Source organism: Heterodontus francisci, chromosome 31 (assembly GCF_036365525.1).
Source record: "Heterodontus francisci isolate sHetFra1 chromosome 31, sHetFra1.hap1, whole genome shotgun sequence".
NCBI classification, from domain to species: Eukaryota; Metazoa; Chordata; class Chondrichthyes; order Heterodontiformes; family Heterodontidae; genus Heterodontus; species Heterodontus francisci.
This window is the reverse complement of record NC_090401.1, coordinates 64709853-64729715: the sequence shown is the minus strand read 5'-3', so window position 1 is coordinate 64729715 and position 19863 is coordinate 64709853. Positions and strand designations below refer to the sequence as shown.

The 19863-nt window shown below is 42.7% G+C and overlaps 1 protein-coding gene across 9 annotated transcripts in view; it reads left to right on the top strand.

The window, feature by feature from the left end:
- The window catches only part of LOC137347346 (importin subunit alpha-7), a 238812-nt gene that overhangs the window by 157179 nt on the left and 61770 nt on the right, over positions 1–19863 (top strand). For 4 of the 9 annotated variants that reach the window (XM_068011814.1, XM_068011811.1, XM_068011813.1 and 1 more), the window contains 2 exons: positions 14588–14766; positions 14858–19654. The exons of the other annotated variants lie outside the window; for them this stretch is intronic. In XM_068011814.1, the coding sequence (XP_067867915.1) occupies positions 14588–14766; positions 14858–15045 (367 nt within the window). In that variant the 3' untranslated portion in view covers positions 15046–19654. Of the gene's footprint in view, positions 1–14587; positions 14767–14857; positions 19655–19863 lie in introns of those variants that run through there. 9 annotated transcript variants of the gene reach the window in all.

Genomic DNA, 19863 nt, shown 5'->3' with positions numbered 1-19863 from the left:
GTGGTGGGAAAGTTATTGGAAGGGATTCTGAGAGACAGGATTTATATGCATCTGGAAAGGCATGGTCTGAGTAGGGATAGTCAGCATGGCTTTGTGCGTGGGAAATCATGTCTCCCGAATTTGATTGAGTTTTTCGAGGATGTGACCATGAGGATTGACGAGGGCAGGGCGATGGACTTTGTCTATATGGACTTTAGCAAGGCCCTTGACAAGGTCCCGCATGGTAGGCTGGTCCAGAAGGTTCGAACACATGGGATCCAGGGTGAGCTAGCCAACTGGATACAAAATTGGCTTGGTGATAGGAGGCAGAAGGTGGTAGTGGAGGGTTGTTTTTCAGATTGGAGACCAGTGGTGTGCCGCAGGGATCGGTGCTGGGCCCTCTGTTGTTTGTCATATATATTAATGACTTGGATGTGAATGTAAGAGGCATGATTAATCAGTTTGCAGATGACACCAACATTGGTGGTATCGTGGACAGTGAAGAAGGTTGTCTGAGGTTACAACAGAATATAGATCAACTGGGAAAGTGGGCAAGGGATTGGCAAATGGAAATTAACGCAGACGTAGGGCGGTGCAGTGGTTAGCACCGCAGCCTCACCGCTCCAGCGACCCGGGTTCAATTCTGGGTACTGCCTGTGTGGAGTTTGCAAGTTCTCCCTGTGTCTGCGTGGGTTTTCGCCGGGTGCTCCGGTTTCCTCCCACCATCAAAAGACTTGCAGTTGATAGGTAAATTGGCCATTATAAATTGCCCCTAGTATAGGTAGGTGGTAGGGAAATATAGGGACAGGTGGGGATGTTGTAGGAATATGGGATTAGTGTCGGATTAGTATAAATGGGTGGTTGATGGTCGGCACAGACTCGGTGGGCCAAAGGGCCTGTTTCAGTGCTGTATCTCTAAATAGAATAAAACATAAAGTGTGAAGTGATGCATTTTGGCAAGTTAAACCAGGGCAGGGCATATACAGTGAATGGCAGGGCCCTGGGGAGTGTTGTTGAGCAGAGAGACCTTGGCGTGCACATACATAGTTCCCTGAAAGTGGCAACACAGGTAGACAGGGTGGTGAAGAAAGCGTATGGCATGCTTGCCTTCATCGGCCGAGGCATTGAGTACAAGAGTGGGACGTCATGTTCCAGTTGTACATAACGTTGGTTTGGCCGCATTTGGAGTACTGTGTGCAGTTCTGGTCGCCGCACTACTGGAAAGATGTGATTAAGCTGAAGAGGATGCAGAAAAGATTCACAAGGGTGTTGCCTGGTTTGGAGGGCTTGCGTTATAAAGAGAGATTTTAAGATCATAAGAACTAGGAGCAGGAGTAGGCCGTCCGGCCCCTCGATTGGTTAGGCTGGGTCTGTTTTCCCTGGAGTGAAGGAGACTGAGAGGAGACATGATAGAGGTATATAAAATTAATAGAGGCACAGATAGGGTAGATAGCCAGAGTCTGTTTCCCATGGTAGGGGTGACTAAAACTAGAGGGCATAGATTTAAGGTGAGAGGGAGGAGGTTTAAAGAGGATCAAAGGGGTAAATTTTTCTCACAAAGAATAGTGGGTATCTGGAATGAGCTGCCGGAGGAGGTGGTGGAGGCAGGAACAGTAGCAACATTTAAGAGGCATCTGGACAGGTACTTGAATGAGCAAGGCATTGAGGGATATGGAATTAATGCAGGCAGGTGGGATTAGTATAGATAGGCATTATGGTCGGCATGGACGTGGTGGGCCGAAGGGCCTGTTTCTATGCTGTACGACTTTATGACTTGGGTCTGGTAGCATCTGTGGAGAGAGAAGCAGAGTTTAAGTATGCCTGGTGCAGATCCTGGAATGCTCTCCTGCACTCCTCATTGAACCAGGTTTGATGCATTGACTTGATGGTAATAATGGTGAGGGATATGCTGGGACGATGAGGTTACAGATTGTGGTTGAATACAGTTCTGTTGCTGGCCCACAGCACCTCATGGATGTCCAGTTTCGAGCTGCAAGATCTGTTCTGAATCTATCCCATTTAGCACTGTGGTAGGGCCACATAACACGATGGATAGTATCCTTAGTGTGAAGACAGGACTTCATCACCACAAGGACTCTGCTGTGGAAACTCCTACCAGTACTATCAAGGACCGATGCATCTGCGACAGATAAATTGGTGAGGGTGAGATCAAGCAGGTTTTTCCTTCTTTTTGGTTCTCTTGCCACCTGCCGCAGGCCCAGTCTGTCAGATATGTCCTTTAGGATTCAGCCAGCTCAGTCAGCAATGGTGCTCCCAAGCCACTCTTGGTAATGGGCATTGAAGTCCCCCACCCAGAGTACATTCTGTGCCTTTGCTACCCTCTGAGCTTCTTTCAAGTGGTGGTCAAGATGGAGGAGTGCTGATTCATCAGCGGAGGGAGGGCAGTAGGTGCTAATCAGCAGTCGGTTTCCTTGCCCATGTTTGACGAGATGCCATAAGACTTCCATGGGGTCCAGAGTTGATGTTGAGGACTCTCAGGGCAACTCCCTCCCGACTGTACTAATGTGCTGTCACCTCTGGTGGGTCTGTCCTGCCTCTGGAGGAGTCTGGAACATTATCTGTAAGGTATGATTCAGTGAGTGTGACTGTCAGGCTGTTGCTTGACTAGCCTGGAACAGCTCTCCCAATTTTGGCACAAGTCCCCAGATGTTAGCAGGACTTTGCAGGGTCGACTGGGCAGGGTGTACCATTTTTGTTTCTGGTGTCTAGTTGCTCTTTGATTTTTCTGTACTGGTTTGGCACAACTAAGTGGCTGGAGTCACTGTGGTGTACCAGCAAGGATGAGAGTTTCTTGGATCATATGTTCCAGTAGGTGGTCACCCCACATGCAGTGAAAGTTCAGGATCGTCAATGGGTGGCCATCTGGAAGAGTAGGAAGTGCAGAAGTATTCAGGATGTGTGCCATCTCAAAGCGGTACTTAAGTTTTGGACACTGCTGAGAGATACGACACTTTGAAGTGCAGTCCAGACCATGGCACCAATGGGCAAGGGACGGCACAGCAAAGAGTAGAAATGCAATTGTTATAGGAGATTCCATAGTTGGGGGGGGGGGGGTGGGGGTGGTGGTGCAGAAAGGCATTTCTGTAACTGTCTTCGTGAGTCCTGCATGGTATATTGCCTCCCTGATGCCAGGGTAAAAAGGACATCATAGAGAGGGTGCATAATATTTTGCAGGGGGGAAAAGATTGGGCCAGAAGTTGTAGTACGCGTCCGTACCAATGATCTAGAGAGGGCAGGTATTGAGGTCCTATGGACAGATTTTCAGGAGCTAGGGAGGAAGTTTAAAAAGGAGAACCCCATAGTAATCTCTGGATTGCTCCCAGTGCCATGCAGTAGCGAGAGTAGAAATAGGAAGATGGGGTGCATCACTGCATGGCTTGAGGCATGGTGTAGGAGGAAGGGCTTCAGATTCTTGGGGCATTGGGACTGGTTTTTGGACAGGTGGCACCTATTCAAAAGGGATGGGTTGCACCTCAACAGGACTGGGATCCATGTCTTCATGGGGAGATTCACTTGCATTTTTGGGGAAGGTTTAAACTAAATTGGCATAGTGATGTGCACCAGCATACAGAAGCAGAAAAGAGGAATGAGGTGCATATTAAATGGGATCAGATAAAAAAGAAGGACCATGAGGAATGCAAAGACCAGTTTACAATGCATGTATGTAAATGAACAAAGTGTGGTGAATGAGATTGGTCAGCTACAAGCACAAATAGCCATGTGGGAATATGATGATGTGGCATTAATGAAAACGTGGCTTAAAAATGGTGGAAACTGGGCATTTAATATTCACGGATTAAAAGTTAGGGAAGAGATAAAGGGAGTTGGGGTGGCAGTACTGAAAGGGAAATCATGTTTAACCAGTTTATTGGAGTTCTTTGAAGGAGTAACATGCACTGTGGATAAAGGGGAGCCCGTTGACGTAAAATACTTGGATTTCCAGAAGCCATTTGACAAGGTGCCACATGAAAGGTTATTGTGCAAAGTTGGAGCTCGTGGTGTAGGGGGTAACATATTAGCATGGAGAGAAGATTGGCTGTCTGGCAGAAAACAGTATGCATAAATGGGTCCTTTTCTGATTGGCAGGATGTGACGAGTGGAGTCCCACAGGGGTCTTTGCTGGGGACTCACCTTTTACAATTTATATCAATGACTTAGATGAAGGGAGTGATGGCATGGTAGCTAACTTTGCTGATGACACAAAGATAGGTAGAAAACTATGTTGTGAAGAGGATATCAGGAGGTTGCAGACAGATATAGATAGGTTGAGTGAGTGGGCAGAAATCTGGCAGATGGTGTCTAGTGTGGGAAAATGTGAAGTTGTTCACTTTGGCAGGCAGAGTAAAAAAGCAGAGTATTACTTAAACGAAGAAGACTGCAGAATTCTGAGGTGTGGAGGGATCTAGGTGTTCTAGTGCATGAGTCACAAAAAGTTATTCAGGTACAGCAAGTAATAAAGAATGCTAATGGAATTCTATCCTTTATGAGAGGAATTGAAAATAAAAGTAAGGATGTTATGCTTTAGTTACACCGGGCATTAGTGAGACCATGGTCAGAATTTAACCCCACCCCAACGAGCCGGATGGTAGCTGGGGGTGACGTAAAATTGAGCGGGATGCTCCGGGAGGCCTTCTCGACCTGCTCCCGCCTCCGTCCCACTTTACGTGGGTCGGGGCGGGGGGGGGGACGTGAAACGGGCCGCCTGCCCCAGGCCAATCAAGGCTCTTAAGTAAAAACAAGAAATGCTGGAACCACTCAGCAGGTCTGGCAGCATCTGTGGAAAGAGAAGCAGAGTTAACGTTTTGGGTCAGTGACCCTTCTTCGGTTCCCGATTTGAGGACAACCTCTCCCCCCCCCACCCCCCCCCCCCACTCCCCAAAACGACCACCCTTGCCTTGCTGGGGCTCGACCAATTTCCCCGGCGAGGCAAACCAAACTTACCTGCCCTCCTGAATCCATGCCCTCGGCTGGGCTGCAGTCCCAGCAGTGGCCACCGCTCCCAGTGGCGCTGCTGGGACTAAGCTGCTGGCCGGATGATTGGCTGGCAGCTCAATGAGGCGGGACTTCCTCCCTCAAGCGGGTGGAAGTCCCGGCTCGGACCATTTAGAGCCTAGGGACCTGTAAAATGTGGAATTGTGCCCCAGGCTAGGTCGGAAGCGGGTTCGCCACTGACTTTTATGTCGGTGGTCAGCTCCCATCCGCCCGGCATAAAATCCAGCCCCACATCTCGAATACTGTGTACAGTTTTGGTCTCATTTAAGGAAGGATCTAAATGCGTTGGCAGTTCGGAGGAGGTTTACGAGGAGGTTTACGAGATTGATACCTGGAATGAGCAAGTGGGTGGAGGTTATCAGTTCAGCCATGAACTTATTGTATGGCGGAGCAGGCTCGAGGGGTCGCGTGGCCTACTCTGGCTCCTAATTTGTATGCTCACATGAGTGGGTTGTCTTATTCGGGAAGGTTGGACAGACTGGGCTTGTTTTTACTGGAGTTTAAAAGAGTGAGGGGAGATGTGATTGAATGCAAGATCCTAAATGGTCTTGACAAGGTGGATGTGGAAAGGATGTTTCATCTTGTGGGTGAGTCCAGAATTAGGGAGCGCTTTTTAAAAATTAGGGATCATCATTTTTAGGACAGTAAGAATTTTTTTCAGAGGATTGTGCAACTTTGGAACACTCTGCCTCAGTAGGTGGTGGAGGTGGGGCCATTGAATATTTTTGAGACGGAGATAGATTCTTGTTAGGCAAGGGAATCGAAGGTTATTGGGGGGAGATAAGAGTGTGGAATTTGAGGCACAAACAGATCAGCCATGATCTTACTGAATGGTGGAGCAGGCTTGAGGGGTCGAATGGCTACTTTGAAGGCCTGCTACCCGATGGGTTCGGGTCAGGTCAGGCCCATCTTCCGGGTCTGGCTTTGGGGTCGGGTCGGGCCGGACAAGCACGATAAGTGCTGTGCCGGTAAGTATTAAAAATAAAAAACTTATCTGAGCTTGCTGATCAGGATGAAACTGAGTCTGCGCAGTGAGCGAGTGACATCACTATGATGTCATCACGCATGTGCTGCAGCTTCCTGCAGGCTCGTTGTCAGGAAGGTAAGTAAAGGGATGGTCGGGTCCACTGTGGTTCGGTCGGGTTCTTTTTCCCAACCTGAGCAGGCCTTTAAGCTGCTTCTCCTAATTCATATGTTTGTATGTATTATGAGGTTTAGATTAGTAATGGAGAAGAGCAAGGAGCAATTTAAAGTAGAACTTCTGAATTGCAAGAGGGCTGACTTCAGTGGGGTGACAAGGGATCTAGCTAGGGTAAACTGGAACCAAAGACTGACAGGATAAACTGTAACAGAACCATACAACAACAACTTATAATGCCTTTAACATAATAAATTGTCCCAAGACGCTTTCACTGGAACATTATTTTAAAAATGACACAGAGCCACATAAGGAAATATTACGTCAAATGACCAAAAGCTTGGTCCACGAGGTAGGTTTTAAGGACTTTTATAAAGGAGAAAAGGAAAGTAGAGAGCCAGAGACTGCACGGAGCATATTCCAGACCTCGGCCTAGGCAATTGAAGGCGTAGCTGCCAATGATGGAGCAATTGAAATCGGGGATGCTCAAATGGACAGAATTAGAGGATCACAGATCTCAGGGTTGTGGGACTGGAGGAAATCAGAGATAGGGAGGGCATGGAGGGATTTGAAAACCAGGATGAGAATTTTTAAAATCAAGATATTGTTTGATTGGGAGCCAATACAGGTCAGCAAACACAGGGCTGATAGGTGAATGGGACTTGGTGCAAGTTAAGACAGAGTTTTGGATGACCTCAAGTTTACGAAGGGTGGACTGTGGGAGGACAGCCTGGAGTATGTTGTAATAGTCAAGTCTAGAGGTAATAAAGGGATGCATGAAGGTTTCAGCAGATGAGCTGTGATGGGTGAAGTTGGGCGATGTTACGGAGGTGGAAATGGACGGTCTTAGTGAGGGCCCGAATATGAAATTAGAAACTCATCTCTGGGTCAAATGTGACATTAAGGTTGCGAACAGACTAATTTAATCTGAGTATTGCCAAGGAGAGGGATGGAGTCGATAGCTAATGAGCAAAGTTTGAAGGGGGTCCTGTAAACAATGGCTTCAGTTTTCCCAATATTTAATTGGTGTAAATTTCTGCTCATCCAATATTGGATGTCAGGTAAGCAATGGAGGAATTGAGAGAGGTGGTGGTGAGACAGAGCTGGGTATCGTCGGCAAACGTGTGAAAACTAATGCTGTGTTTTCAGGTGTCGCTGAGAGCAGCATGTAGATGAGAAATTAGAGGGAGCCAAGGGTAGATTCTTGGGGGAGCACTAAAGGTAATGGTGTGGGAGCAGGAAGAGAAGCCATTGTAAGTGATGCTCTGGCTGTGATTAGATAAATAAGAATGGAACCTGGTGAGAGCAGTCCCACCCAGCTGGATAACAGTGGAGAGGCATCAGAGGAGGATGGTGTGGTCAATCTTGTCAAAGGCAGCAGACAGGTGGAGAAAGCTGAGGAGGGATATTTTACATTTGGCACAGTTGCATAAGATGTCATTTGGGACTTTGAGGCTGAGACAGTTTTTGGTGTTTCAGGGAATCGAAGGATATGGGGAGCGGGTGGGAAAGTGGAGTTGAAACCAAGGATCAGCCATGATCAAATTGAATGGCAAAGCAGGCTCAAAGGGCTGTATGGTCTACTCTTGCTCCAATTTATTTTATTATTCTGAGTGATCTTTAAGGAGGAGATGTTTCAGGTACAGGCTAGGTACATTCCAACAATGGCGAAAGGTAGGGGAACCAAAGCCAGGGCTCCTTGGATGAACAGGGTGATAGAGGATATGATGAAACAAAATAAAGAGGATGTATGATGCATGTCACGTGAATTCTTCATGCAAGAACCAGGCCAAATACAATAAATTGAGAGGGGAAGGGAAGAGGAAAGTAAGACTGACAGGATGTCTATGCTTAGAGTGGATAAGTCATCGGATCCGGATGGCTTGCATCGCATGTTGGAGAAGGAGGTGGGGATGGGATAGCAGAAACTTCCAATCTTCCCTCGATACGGGGAGATGCCAAAAGATTGCGGAATGGTAAATGTGGCGTCTTTATTTAAGAAATGGTGCAAGGACGTATTCCCAGTAACTACAAGCTGATCAGTTTAGCATCAGTGTTGAGTAAGGTTTTAGAAACAGTAATCCGAGGGGAAAAAAAGCAACAGGCACTTGTAGAGGTTTGAGTTAATTAAGGAGAGCCAGCACAGACTTGTAAAAGGCAGTTTATGCTCGACTAATCTAATTGAATATTTTGATGAAGTAACAAGGTTGATGAAGGGAATGTAATGAATTTTGTCTATGGATTTTAAGAAAGTGTTTGACAAAGTACTACATAAAGGTCTGGTTACCAAAATTGAGGCTAGTGGAATAGGAGGGTCAGTGTCCAATTGGATAAAAAAAATTGGCTTAAGTGCAGAAAAGAATGAGTTGTGGTAAATGGTTATTTTTCAGACTGGAATATGTTACAGTGGTGTTCCCCAAGGTCATTGCTGGGACTACTGTGTTTTTTATTTATTTATTATATATGTACGTGACTTGGATATTGGAATATGGAGCAAACTTGGAGGTGTGGCAAATAGTGAGGATGATGCAAATTGACTGCAACAGGACATAGGCTAGCAGAATGGGCGGACAAGTGTGAGGTGATGCATTTTGGCAGAAGAGATAGGGAGAGGTAACTTAGACTTAATGGTACAGTTCTAAAGAGTGTGCAGGGAAACAGGGACCTGGGAGTTTGTGTGCATAATTGATCTTTTGAAGTTGGCAGGATGTGTTGAGAGAGTAATTAGCAAAGCATATGGGATCTTGGGCTTCATAAATAGAAGTATTGAGTAGTATAGTGAAGTTATCTTGAACCTTTATAAAGCTCTAGTTAAGCCACAGCTAGAGTATTGCTTCCAGTTCTGGTGACCCCACTTTAAGAAGGATTTGAGGGCCCTTGAGAGGGTGTAGAGGAGATTTACCAGAATGGTTCCAGGGATTTTTAGCTGCAAGCTTAGATTGGAGAAGCTGGGGTTGTCCTACTTGGAGCAAAGGAGATGAAGGGGAGATTTGATGGAGGTGTACAAGATTATGACCAGGTTTAGATAAGGTAGACAAAGAAAAACTGTTCCCATTAACTGATGTTACAAGGACTCGGGGACACAGATTGAAGGTTTTGAGCAAGAGATGCCGGGGGGATGTGTGGAAGAACTTTTTTACGCAGTGAGTGGTAATGACCTGGAATTTGCTGCCTATGAGGATGGTGGAAGCAGAGACGATCAATGATTTCAAAAGGAAATTGGATGGGCACTTGGAAATAAACTTACAGGGTTACGGGGATGGAGTTGGGGCTGGGACTGACTGAATTGCTCTACAGAGAACCAGCATGGATTCGATGGGCCGAACGGCCTCTTGTGCCATAGTGACTCAACGTATGACTCAATGACGTATACGTCAGTCTCTGAAAGGACAGCAGATTTCCTTCCCTGAATAACATTAGTTAGTGAACTACATGATAGCCTGTTTGCACACAGCAAGTTCCCACAAATAGCAGCAAAAGAAATTTAAAAAAAAAGTTTGTGGGACTGAATGTTTGCTAGGACTTAATTTATTATGTCTCTCATCCATATTTTGGAAGGAAAAGCATGGAATGGGAGTGTATATACTCATTGGAAATGGTGTGGATGAACAGGCATACCTCAGTGTTCAAAAACATCATTCCTTTTAACTGAGTGCAGGGAAGATAAAACCATGAAGACCAATTGCATTTTGGATTTTAGAAATGGCATAATGCATTTGTACAAAACATCAGTTCAGCTGCAGGTAGAGTCTATCTGCTGTGGATATTAAAACCATAGAGTTGGTACAGTGTAGATTCACCAGAATGATGCTGTGGATGGGGAACTATGGTAATGAAGAGAAAATTTATGAAGGATTAATTTCAACTGGAGCAGTGAAGGCCAAGAGATTGAATAGAGTGTTATAAAGTTATGAAGGTTTTTGATATGGAATGGGCAAGTACTTGTGTTGAGATCATATTATTGAGGATACATAACATTGCAGTAAACCCTTGTGTGAAACAAAATTCTGCAATTAATGGCTTCTGGAACCTTTTAATGCTTCTTTCTCTGGCATCATAGTGCTAAGTAACACTGTGAAATCAGCTTCCTTCACACATATGAGATAATTTATGTTGAAGGGGGAAAAAGTTATAATTCTATGATCTGCACTTCATTTTCATCCTTTTTTCCTTCCTCTCCATCTATCCTCTGAATCCACTTTTCCCCGCCCTCTCAGAATTACAGAAGTGTTACAGCACAGAAGGAGGCCATTCAGCCTGTTGTGTCTGCGCTGGCTCTCCGAAAGAGTAGTTTACCTGGTGGCACTCCCTTGCCTTCTCCCCCATAGCCCTGCACATTCTTCTTTGTTAGATAACAATCCAATTCTCTCTTGAATGCCTTGATTTGAACCTGCCTCCATCACGCTCAGGCTGTGCATTCCACATCCTAACCTCTTGCTGCGTGAAAAAACTTTTTCTCATGTCACTATTGTTTCTTTTGCCAGTTACCTTAAATCTGTGCCCTCTTGTTCTTGATCCCTCCGCCAATGGGAACAATCTTTCCCTATCTACCCTTTCAGACCCCTCATGATTTTGAATACTGCTATCAAATCTCCTTTCAACCTTCTCTTCAAAGAAAACAGTCCCATCTTTTTATTTATTTTTTATTTATTTTATTTAGAGATACAGCACTGAAACAGGCCCTTCGGCCCACCGAGTCTGTGCCGACCATCAACCACCCATGTAGACTAATCCTACACTAATTCCTTATTCCTACCACATCCCCACCTGTCCCTATATTTCCCTACCACCTACCTATACTAGGGGCAATTTATAATGGCCAATTTACCTATCAACCTGCAAGTCTTTGGCATGTGGGAGGAAACCGGAGCACCCGGAGGAAACCCACGCAGACACAGGGAGAACTTGCAAACTCCACACAGGCAGTACCACTGCGCCACTGTGCTCCAGTCTATCCACGTAACTGAAGTTCCTCATTCCTGGAACCATTCTCGTCAATTTTTTTCTGCACAATCCCCATGCCTCACAACTTTTCTAAAGTGTGGTGCCCAGAACTGAACACACTACTGCAGTTGAGGCTGAACCAGTGTTGTATACAGGTTTAACATAACTTCCTTGCTTTTGTACTCTGTGCCCCTATTAATGAAGCCTAGGATGCTGTATGCTCTATTAACTGCTCTCTCAAACTGTTCTGTCACCTTCAGTGATTTCTGCACATATACACCCAGGTTCCTCTGCTCCTTTGCACCCTTTTTCTTTCCACGTTGTATTCTTCCTACCAAAATGAATCACTTCACACTTCTCTGCATTAAATTTCATCTGCCACTTGTCTGTCCATTCCACCAACCTGTCCTTTTGAAGTTCTACACTATCCTTCTCACAGTTTGAAATATTTCCAAGTTTCATATCATCTGCTAATTTTGAAATTGTGCTTTGTATACCAAGGTCTAGGCCATTAATATACATCAGGAACAGCAAGGGTCCTAACACTGACCCTTGGGGAACTCCACCACAAAACTTCCTCCAGTCTGAAAAACATCCATTAGCCACTACTCTGTTTCTGATCACTCAGCGAATTTCATGTCCATGTTGCTACTGTCCCTTTTATTCCATGAACTACAACTTTGTTCACAAGTCTGTTGTGTGACACTTTTATCAAATGCTCTTTGGAAGTCTATGTACACCACATCAACAGCATTGCCCTGATCAGCCTTCTCTGTTACCTCATCAAAAAAACTCCAAGTTAGTTAAACATGATTTGCCCTTCACAAATCCGTGCTGGCTTTCCCTAATTAACCAACAAAGAGAGGAAGCTGCACCATTCCTGGAAGCACTGTAATAGCAGGTCAGTGCGGACCTAGGTATGTTTTAAAAGCATTCACTGCACCTAAAAATAATGAATTTAAGAAGAAACTGACTGATGTACACAAATGAAACTATTCAATGGTTCAGTATAGTATTTTAATGTAATTTTCTGTGAATTTGTCGTTTTAACATAAGGAAAACTGGACATCCTCATTAAAATTGTTTATTTTTCCAATAAACCAATTTTCAGCTGTAACAATAAAATCTGCACCAGTACATAGTCATTTAAGGCACAGAGGGAGACCATTAGGCCTGTCCAGTCTGTGCCGGCTCTCCATGGAGCTATGCAGTCAGTCCCACTTTCCAGCTTTTTTTAAAAATTCATTCATGGAATGTGGGCATCGCTGGCTCGGCCAGCATTTATTGCCCATCCCTAATTGCCCTTGAGAAGGTGATGAGCTGCCTTCTTGAACCGCTGCAGTCCATGTGGGGTAGGTACACCCACAGTGCTGTTAGGAAGGGAGTTCCAGGATTTTGACCCAGCAACAGTGAAGGAACGGTGATATACTCAGTCTCCTTGGTTACAACTCATTAGATCCTGGTGCCTTAACTTTAAGTACAGCTAGCCTATCCAATACTTCCTCCCTATCAATTTTAAACCCGTCAAGTGTCTGAATTGCATCCTCTTTCACCATTACCTGTGCAGCATCTTCCTTGGTAAAGACAGATGCAAAGTATTCATTTAATACCTCAGCCATGCCCCCTGCCTCCCTGTGTAAATCCCTTTTGGTCTCTAATCGACCCCACTCCTCCTTTCCACCACCCTTTTACTATTAATATGCCTATAGAAGTCTTTTGGATTCTCTTTTATATTAACTGCCAGTCTCTTTTCATTCTCTCTTTGCTTTTTCACTTCCCCTGTGAACCTTCTATATTCCACCTGGTTCTCGGTTGTGTTATACACCTGACATCTGTTATAAGCACACTTTTTCTCGCTCTTACTCTCACAGTGAGAAATTCCAAGCCATCTTGTATAGATGCTGGCAATCCTTTTAATAGTTGGCATTGGTGACTATTCATGTAAGCCTTGACCTTGGTGTTAATAGCTATTCAGATGATTGTAGTATCCCTATGGTAGAATAGCCAACCCCCATTTAATTTCAAATTTCCAGTATGAACTACAGACTTGTGCAAGTTACAGGATGGCAGCCAATCCCTGTGGTGCCATATTTCAGCAAGCAGAGAGGAAAAACTGGAATAAAAATTTAGTGTAACCCATCTCACAGCTCTATGTTGTGACTACGTTGGTCAGCACTGTGGCTATAAATTAACATTGACTCCTTTGTCTAACATGATGGTCACCAGTGTGATAAATGCATGTTTGTAGCAGTCATAATTAATTGCTTAAGCTTTGCCTGATTTTGTTGCTGATTTAGTTCCCTACCAATATTCAGACTATTTCCTTTAATGCATAAAAGAGGTTTTAGAGCAGGGAAAGCGGGAAGAGGAGAGAATAACCTGTTTTAAGAATCTGTTAAAGGATGAGCGAGAGACACCTAGACACCGACAGTTAAACAGTTTAGAGTGTGAGGGAAGTGGAATTGCAATGCTGAACATCTGGATTGAACAGGAATTTTATTCTTTGATCTCATTTAGGCATTGAGTTATTTAATAATTAGAAATAGTTAATAAATGTTTGACACAATGAGATGTTGGGCTGAAATTTATGAACGCGCCACAAATTGCGGTGGCGTGCTCTGCTGTCAGAGGTCTTCAGGCATGGATGCGCTGTCGCTGAGCCCCCGTGATATTTTGTGCGAGGGCTCATTTAAATAGAGAGGCCAGAACGGCTGTCCCAATGACGTAGAGGGGGCGGCTGCACCGTTCCTGGCAATGGTATCTGGTGCCACCGCTCAGGCCTCAGCGCCATTTTTAAAGGAAGCCCTTACAGGAAATTTTAAATTAATATGATGGTTAATTGTGCTGAAAACATTCAATGAAAGCTGGAGGCCCTCCCTCCCCCCTCCCCAAATGGTTGATTTTGGGCCTACATCACCAAAAGTAACTTTATTCCCAACACGAACTCCCTCACCCCACCCCCCAACCTCGTAATATTTGCCATTCAACCCCTTTCCACCATCCCTACAGCCAATAAAAACTGTTTTTCCCGCTCGGTCCAGCCCTGATAATTTCACCCCTCCTCCTTCCCTGCCAGTGTCACGCCTTGGAACTCCAAACAGAGTTCACAAGGTGAGGGAGTTGCGGCCGTAATATTGGCGTGAGACAGCTGCCGGAACAAGGTAGGTTAATTTGAATGGTTTTACCTTAATTATAATAAAATAAGGCCCGCCACAGAGCAGGGGTGGGGGGGCGCACTGAGGCCTCATCGTCGCCGATAAAATGTGGCGGGGCCTTCTCTGCGTCGGGAATCATAGTGGGTCCCCCAGCCACGACCCCTGTGCTGGAGGCCTCATAAAATTCAGCCCGTCATGTCCCAACTAGACTTGCTTTGGAGTGAAGTGATTATATGGTGTGCGGTACTATTCTGGAGACCCCAATGAATGATCCACCTGTAACACCTATAGAAACTTTGTTAATTATACTGCAGAATGTCCTTGCATATTTTTAGGATTTTTATTTTTTATTTTAAAGGTATCTTGTGAACTTGGGTTGTATTAAGCCATTGTGTGATCTACTGACGGTTATGGACTCAAAAATAGTTCAAGTTTCCCTAAATGGGCTGGAAAATATTTTAAGACTTGGAGAGCAGGAGGCTAAACAGAATGGAACTGGGATCAATCCGTACTGTAGCCTTATTGAAGAAGCTTATGGTAGGAGAAGTGCTAAAAATTTGATTTTTTTCATAAAATTCTAATATTTATAAGATACCTAAACTAAACTTGTCCTATCCCTTCATCTCAGGTCTCGATAAAATTGAATTTTTGCAGAGCCACGAGAATCAGGAAATCTATCAAAAAGCCTTTGATCTCATTGAACATTACTTTGGTGTGGAGGAGGAGGACAGTAGTATTGCTCCACAAGTGGATGAAACTGCACAGCAGTTCCTCTTTCAGCAGCAGGAAGCCCCAATGGAGGGATTCCAATTGTAAAGTGTGCAAGAAATAATGAGCAACTACATTGCCCCATCCCCTGCCTCCCCTCCTCCCAACCACTCACGTTTAGTTGAATTAAGTGACAAGAAACATGTTCTTTTCAAACATTTTTTCCCTGAAGGAAAAATTAATTTGGTGCAAAACATTGTGCTCTCTAACTTTGAATGGTAGAGTTGTGGGGTAACTGTTGCACTTTCCCTTTTTGTTTAATGTTGCATTGGAACTCTATTTTTTCAGTTTGTGCAGCATACTTGGTGCACCTGTAAAAGGCATTCTCCCAGAAATAAAGCTAGAGAAAGTCCAGTATACATTAAACTTAATTCTGATAGATTGAAATATTCAAGAAATGCTTGCAATCTATTGTTCCACAGCAGTGTCAAATTTTAAGGTGGAAAGTATGAGTTAGCGGTCATCAATTAGTGTAATTAAGATTCATAAAAGATTGCTTATGTAGATAATTGAGGCAGCCCTCTAGCCATTTATGAATGACTGCTACCTTATTTGGGAAAACATGCTATTTGAACAATGAAATGGCAAAATGTACAGGTGTTGGAAAGAATTGGCCTTTGAATGGATTTGTATCTCTGGATTTTTTGGGGTGGGGTGGGGGGAAAGTGCTTAAAATATTTCAGTGAATATATAGAGAAGTCTATCTGTTTTCAAAGATTTAGTCCTAGAAGTTCCAGTGGGTCTTTATAATGAGCAGATGCAAACTTGTGCTAATTCAGTGAACTTGTAGCTCTAATGAGATAATTGCTTGCTTGCAATTGACATTAATCAAGGGTGGAGCCAAGATTCTGATTAGGAAGTTCAGAGCAGTGTATTTGGGAAGCAAGAGAGCATTCAGAATTGGCACAATCCATATTTTGAGGAGTTTATATGTATATTTACTACTGTTGAGTGTTGAAAAACTTAGGTTTGTTTGATTATGGCTTAATTTAAACATTCAGATTTGATTTCTGTATTTGATTTTCCTCTTTGGAAAGGGAGGGGAGGTTATGATTTTTGGTAATAGTTTGGGAAAAGGAGGAGACAGCTTGATGTAAGCTGATACATTAGTTGGGGAAAAATATAAGCTGTGTGCTGTGTTGAAAATTCAAGTGTCTGACCTTCTCGGGTATTGCATCACAACAGCTGCTGATCATGTATTAAAAAAAAATACAGACTTGATCTGTCTAGAAATTTGAGAGAATTGAATGTGTAAACTGGAAGCTGTAGAATGCAAACCTGTAAATGTCAGTCATTACTTATTTCATGTGTTACTTTAAAATAATAAAATGTATTTGTCCCTTGCCAAGCAGCTGGAGCAAAACCATTGCAACAATGGTTGCCAACATGCCAAGTCTGATAGCACAATTAGATAGCTATTTTCTATCTGTAAACTTGCTTAAGTTTCCTCTGCAGCTGCCTCGTAGATATCCAAACTCCACTTTTGTCTCCAGAAAATCTGCTACTGAAACCACTTGTAGTAATTGTAATTACCCACAATTTGTACCTTGTTTACCTGAGAGATCAAATTCAATTTGGATGTAGAATCTCCCTAATGTTTACATTTACCTCCTTCCTGAAACAACAGGAAATTACCTCTGCATGCAGTGCTTGGTTAGGCAGTTAGGCAATGTGCTATGGTTAAACCGAACTGCCTAGCAGCTAGATTTAGATTCAGTTTGCTTTTGAATCAATTTTTAAATGGACATGAGATGGAACTGTTCGCTCTAAAGTAAGAATAGAGACATCTATTTAATCACAAAATGACTTGGAAACGAGAATCTGAAATTACAGTGCAAGTGAAGATGTACTGCGAATTACTTAATTGCTTCACCCTTTAGGATGTAAAGTGCACTGGGGGTAAAAGGACACTGAAACTTGCTGGAGGGGATACAATAAGGAAACTGAACAAACTTGAAGCAAGTATACAGATCGAAACCAACTTTATTAAGTAAAAGGAAACAAATTTTGCTACGAGCACTTTTAAAAAATTTTACTAATAACCTCGTGTTTTGGCAAGGGAATATTTTGTCCACATTCTAACAGATTTGACATTATTTGCACATATTACTGCATACATACCAGCATACAGTTCTACACACTTTTACATCTACAATTTTAGAGGAAATGGCTTCCATAATGAATTCTGGTATACAAATCTTTATGAATGGTAGGGTTATATTTTATGAGCAAGGAGACTGTATTCATTAGACAAACTGTGAATCTTAATTATTGAATTCTATTGAATATTGAAAAATGAAGCCATTTTTCTTTACCTCTGCCACTGCGATTAGCTTTGCTGTAGAGGGCAGACGGATCACACGACAGACATTAGAGATCTTTGAAGTCGAACCACTATGAACTGAGCTCGGCTATTCTGAAAATGATTAGTTTTCATCCTCACTCTGAATTTGGGGATCCATGTGGCCTAACTTTGCTACTACTATAGTTGAAACCATTTTGGCATTCATGTTATAAAAGTGAATGTGCTGAATTATTCTTTTCAATTCATGAAAATGAGAGCAAGTCATATTTTAACAATTTACTATATGAGTAGGAGATAGAGCAAGGAACTCCTAGCTTCAAGCAATGAGTGCAATTGTTTTGAGAGCATTTAGGCATTGATATGTCGGATTGGGTGGTGTAATTCATTCTGTAAGTTCCAAGATGTAATGACTTTCAGTAGTTTTAAGTTGAACATACATTTGCTTTATTTGGAGGAAATGCTGGAGAGTTAAGCAACTCTAAAAACATTAGAGTAATGGGTATGTAGTGAAAAAATGTGCATCATTCTCTTACCCTCCCTTACTGAGAGCCACAACTTTTTAACCTGGCCAGCTCCAGTTCAGCTTGGTTTTGCTTTTGTATGTCCTTAATAGACTAGTGTGACACTGACTGACTGAACATGTGATGTGATGGAGAGTGAATTATACACTTTCCATTGCTTCAAAGATGACTGAGTTTCAATCTTTCTAATGTATACTTATTCTAAATAAGGAATGGCTCAGAACCAGACTTTCAAAAGCTGTATTCTCGTACTGAAAAACCATTCTGCAGTAGTACAATGACTACTACTGCAAAAAAGAAGATCTTTGGAGTCCAGTATTATATGGTTTGGGTATTTTTAATATTTTTGCAATAGTCCTCATTGTGCATCTCAAAATATTTTTACTAAATAGGTATGTTGTGCTTGCTTTGTTTTCAGTTTATTCTTTGCATAATTTTTTGAATTGGAGTTCTTTTTGCATCCAGGCCTGCTGGAGAGGTTTGTGTTTCCCTCTCCTCTTAGTTAGAATTAGTAAAAGTGAATTTTGCATCTTCACCTAGAGTGAAACGCTATGTTGATTTACTCCCTGCCGCTTGGCTGGTGGAGATTCTGGGAGAGCAAAGAAACCTATGGAAAGAAGAAAAAAGTCATGCAAGCTGGTATGAAAAGTTGGATTTTTTAAAAGCAAGTCCCTTGGGTACTGGTTGCAGCATTTCTGAATGAATCTAGAAATATTAAGGAACCTAAATGGTTTGTTGCACCATTGAATTTTCACATTTCTTTAGATTCTGTGAAGCGACCCTCACCCATAATCTTTACAGCAGAAATGCCTTTCACTACTGCTAACATTTAAAGATTTTTGATCCACGTAAACTGAAAAAAAGTTGCATAACATTCCTTTCATTAAAGCACCTTTATTATAGTAGGACATTGTGCTGGAAGCAAGACTGACTTTTAGGGAAGTTAAAGGAATAGTTTTTGAAGCAGCTGGATGGATCCTTTTGGAGGGCAAGAATTTTTTCCCCCAAAGAAGTCTTGCTTTCTTTTTGTAAGAATAGCTAGACCAGCAGTTAGTATTTCTAATCCCTTCACTGGCATAAGGTGAAATATAGGTTCAAACAAAATGGGTCCAAATTAATTTGGTATTGATTTCCTTACTCAGTGTTATCATAACTGCTTATAATTTGTGTTAGAAAAAAGTATGTAATGGATGTTGAGGATTAGCCTGAACAGTTTTTCCCGTACTTCATTATAGAAGACGAGCTTGTCCTAACAGTTAAAACATAGTGCTGTATTTGGAGCTTTAATAAAAGTCTGTGGATGAAGGGACTAAATGGCTTTTAACTATACAGTGCACTTTAGGCTTCAATTTCAGTAGTAAGCTATTTCACCAGAACTGGGAGAAAATTAACTTTTGTACTGCTGAACATACTTTTTGCTGGCAAATTATTTACTAACCTATCTGATGTCAATGCTGAATATATTTGAACCAGTGAAAGTGAAGGCAGCCTAGAGTATATTTCATAAGTATTTTGAAATATCCCATACCCTTTTGCTTCTAACAAGCAGCATGAAGAGGAAACATTTGAGGGAGTTTGGTTCTGTGCCCTTCACGAACCAATATGTTTGTGGCAGCTGTTAACCATTAGATGTTTTAGATTTTCCTATAATCTTTAGTGAACAGTACAGCAAATAATTTTCCTGAAGGATATGATGCATAATTTCCACACACACAAACCAGTAAATTAGTACTAATACAATTGCATGCTATTGCTATAATGCCATCAAAACTTTGAGCACTTCCATTTGCCAACTATGCAATCTTTTTCGCTTGAGGCCTTCTGACCAGGGTCCCCATCCTTAAATATTTCTAAATGTCTATAAAGCATCTTTTTTTTTTTGGTCTAGGGAATTTTTGTACAGTTTTTCTACTGATATTTTGATGTATAATACTGAAAAGAATTGTGCAATTTGGCTGGGAGAAAGTTTCAATTTGTATTCATTGAAGCTGTTATAATTTAAAACACTGTTGCTGGAAATTGCTGGGAATAATCCTGCAG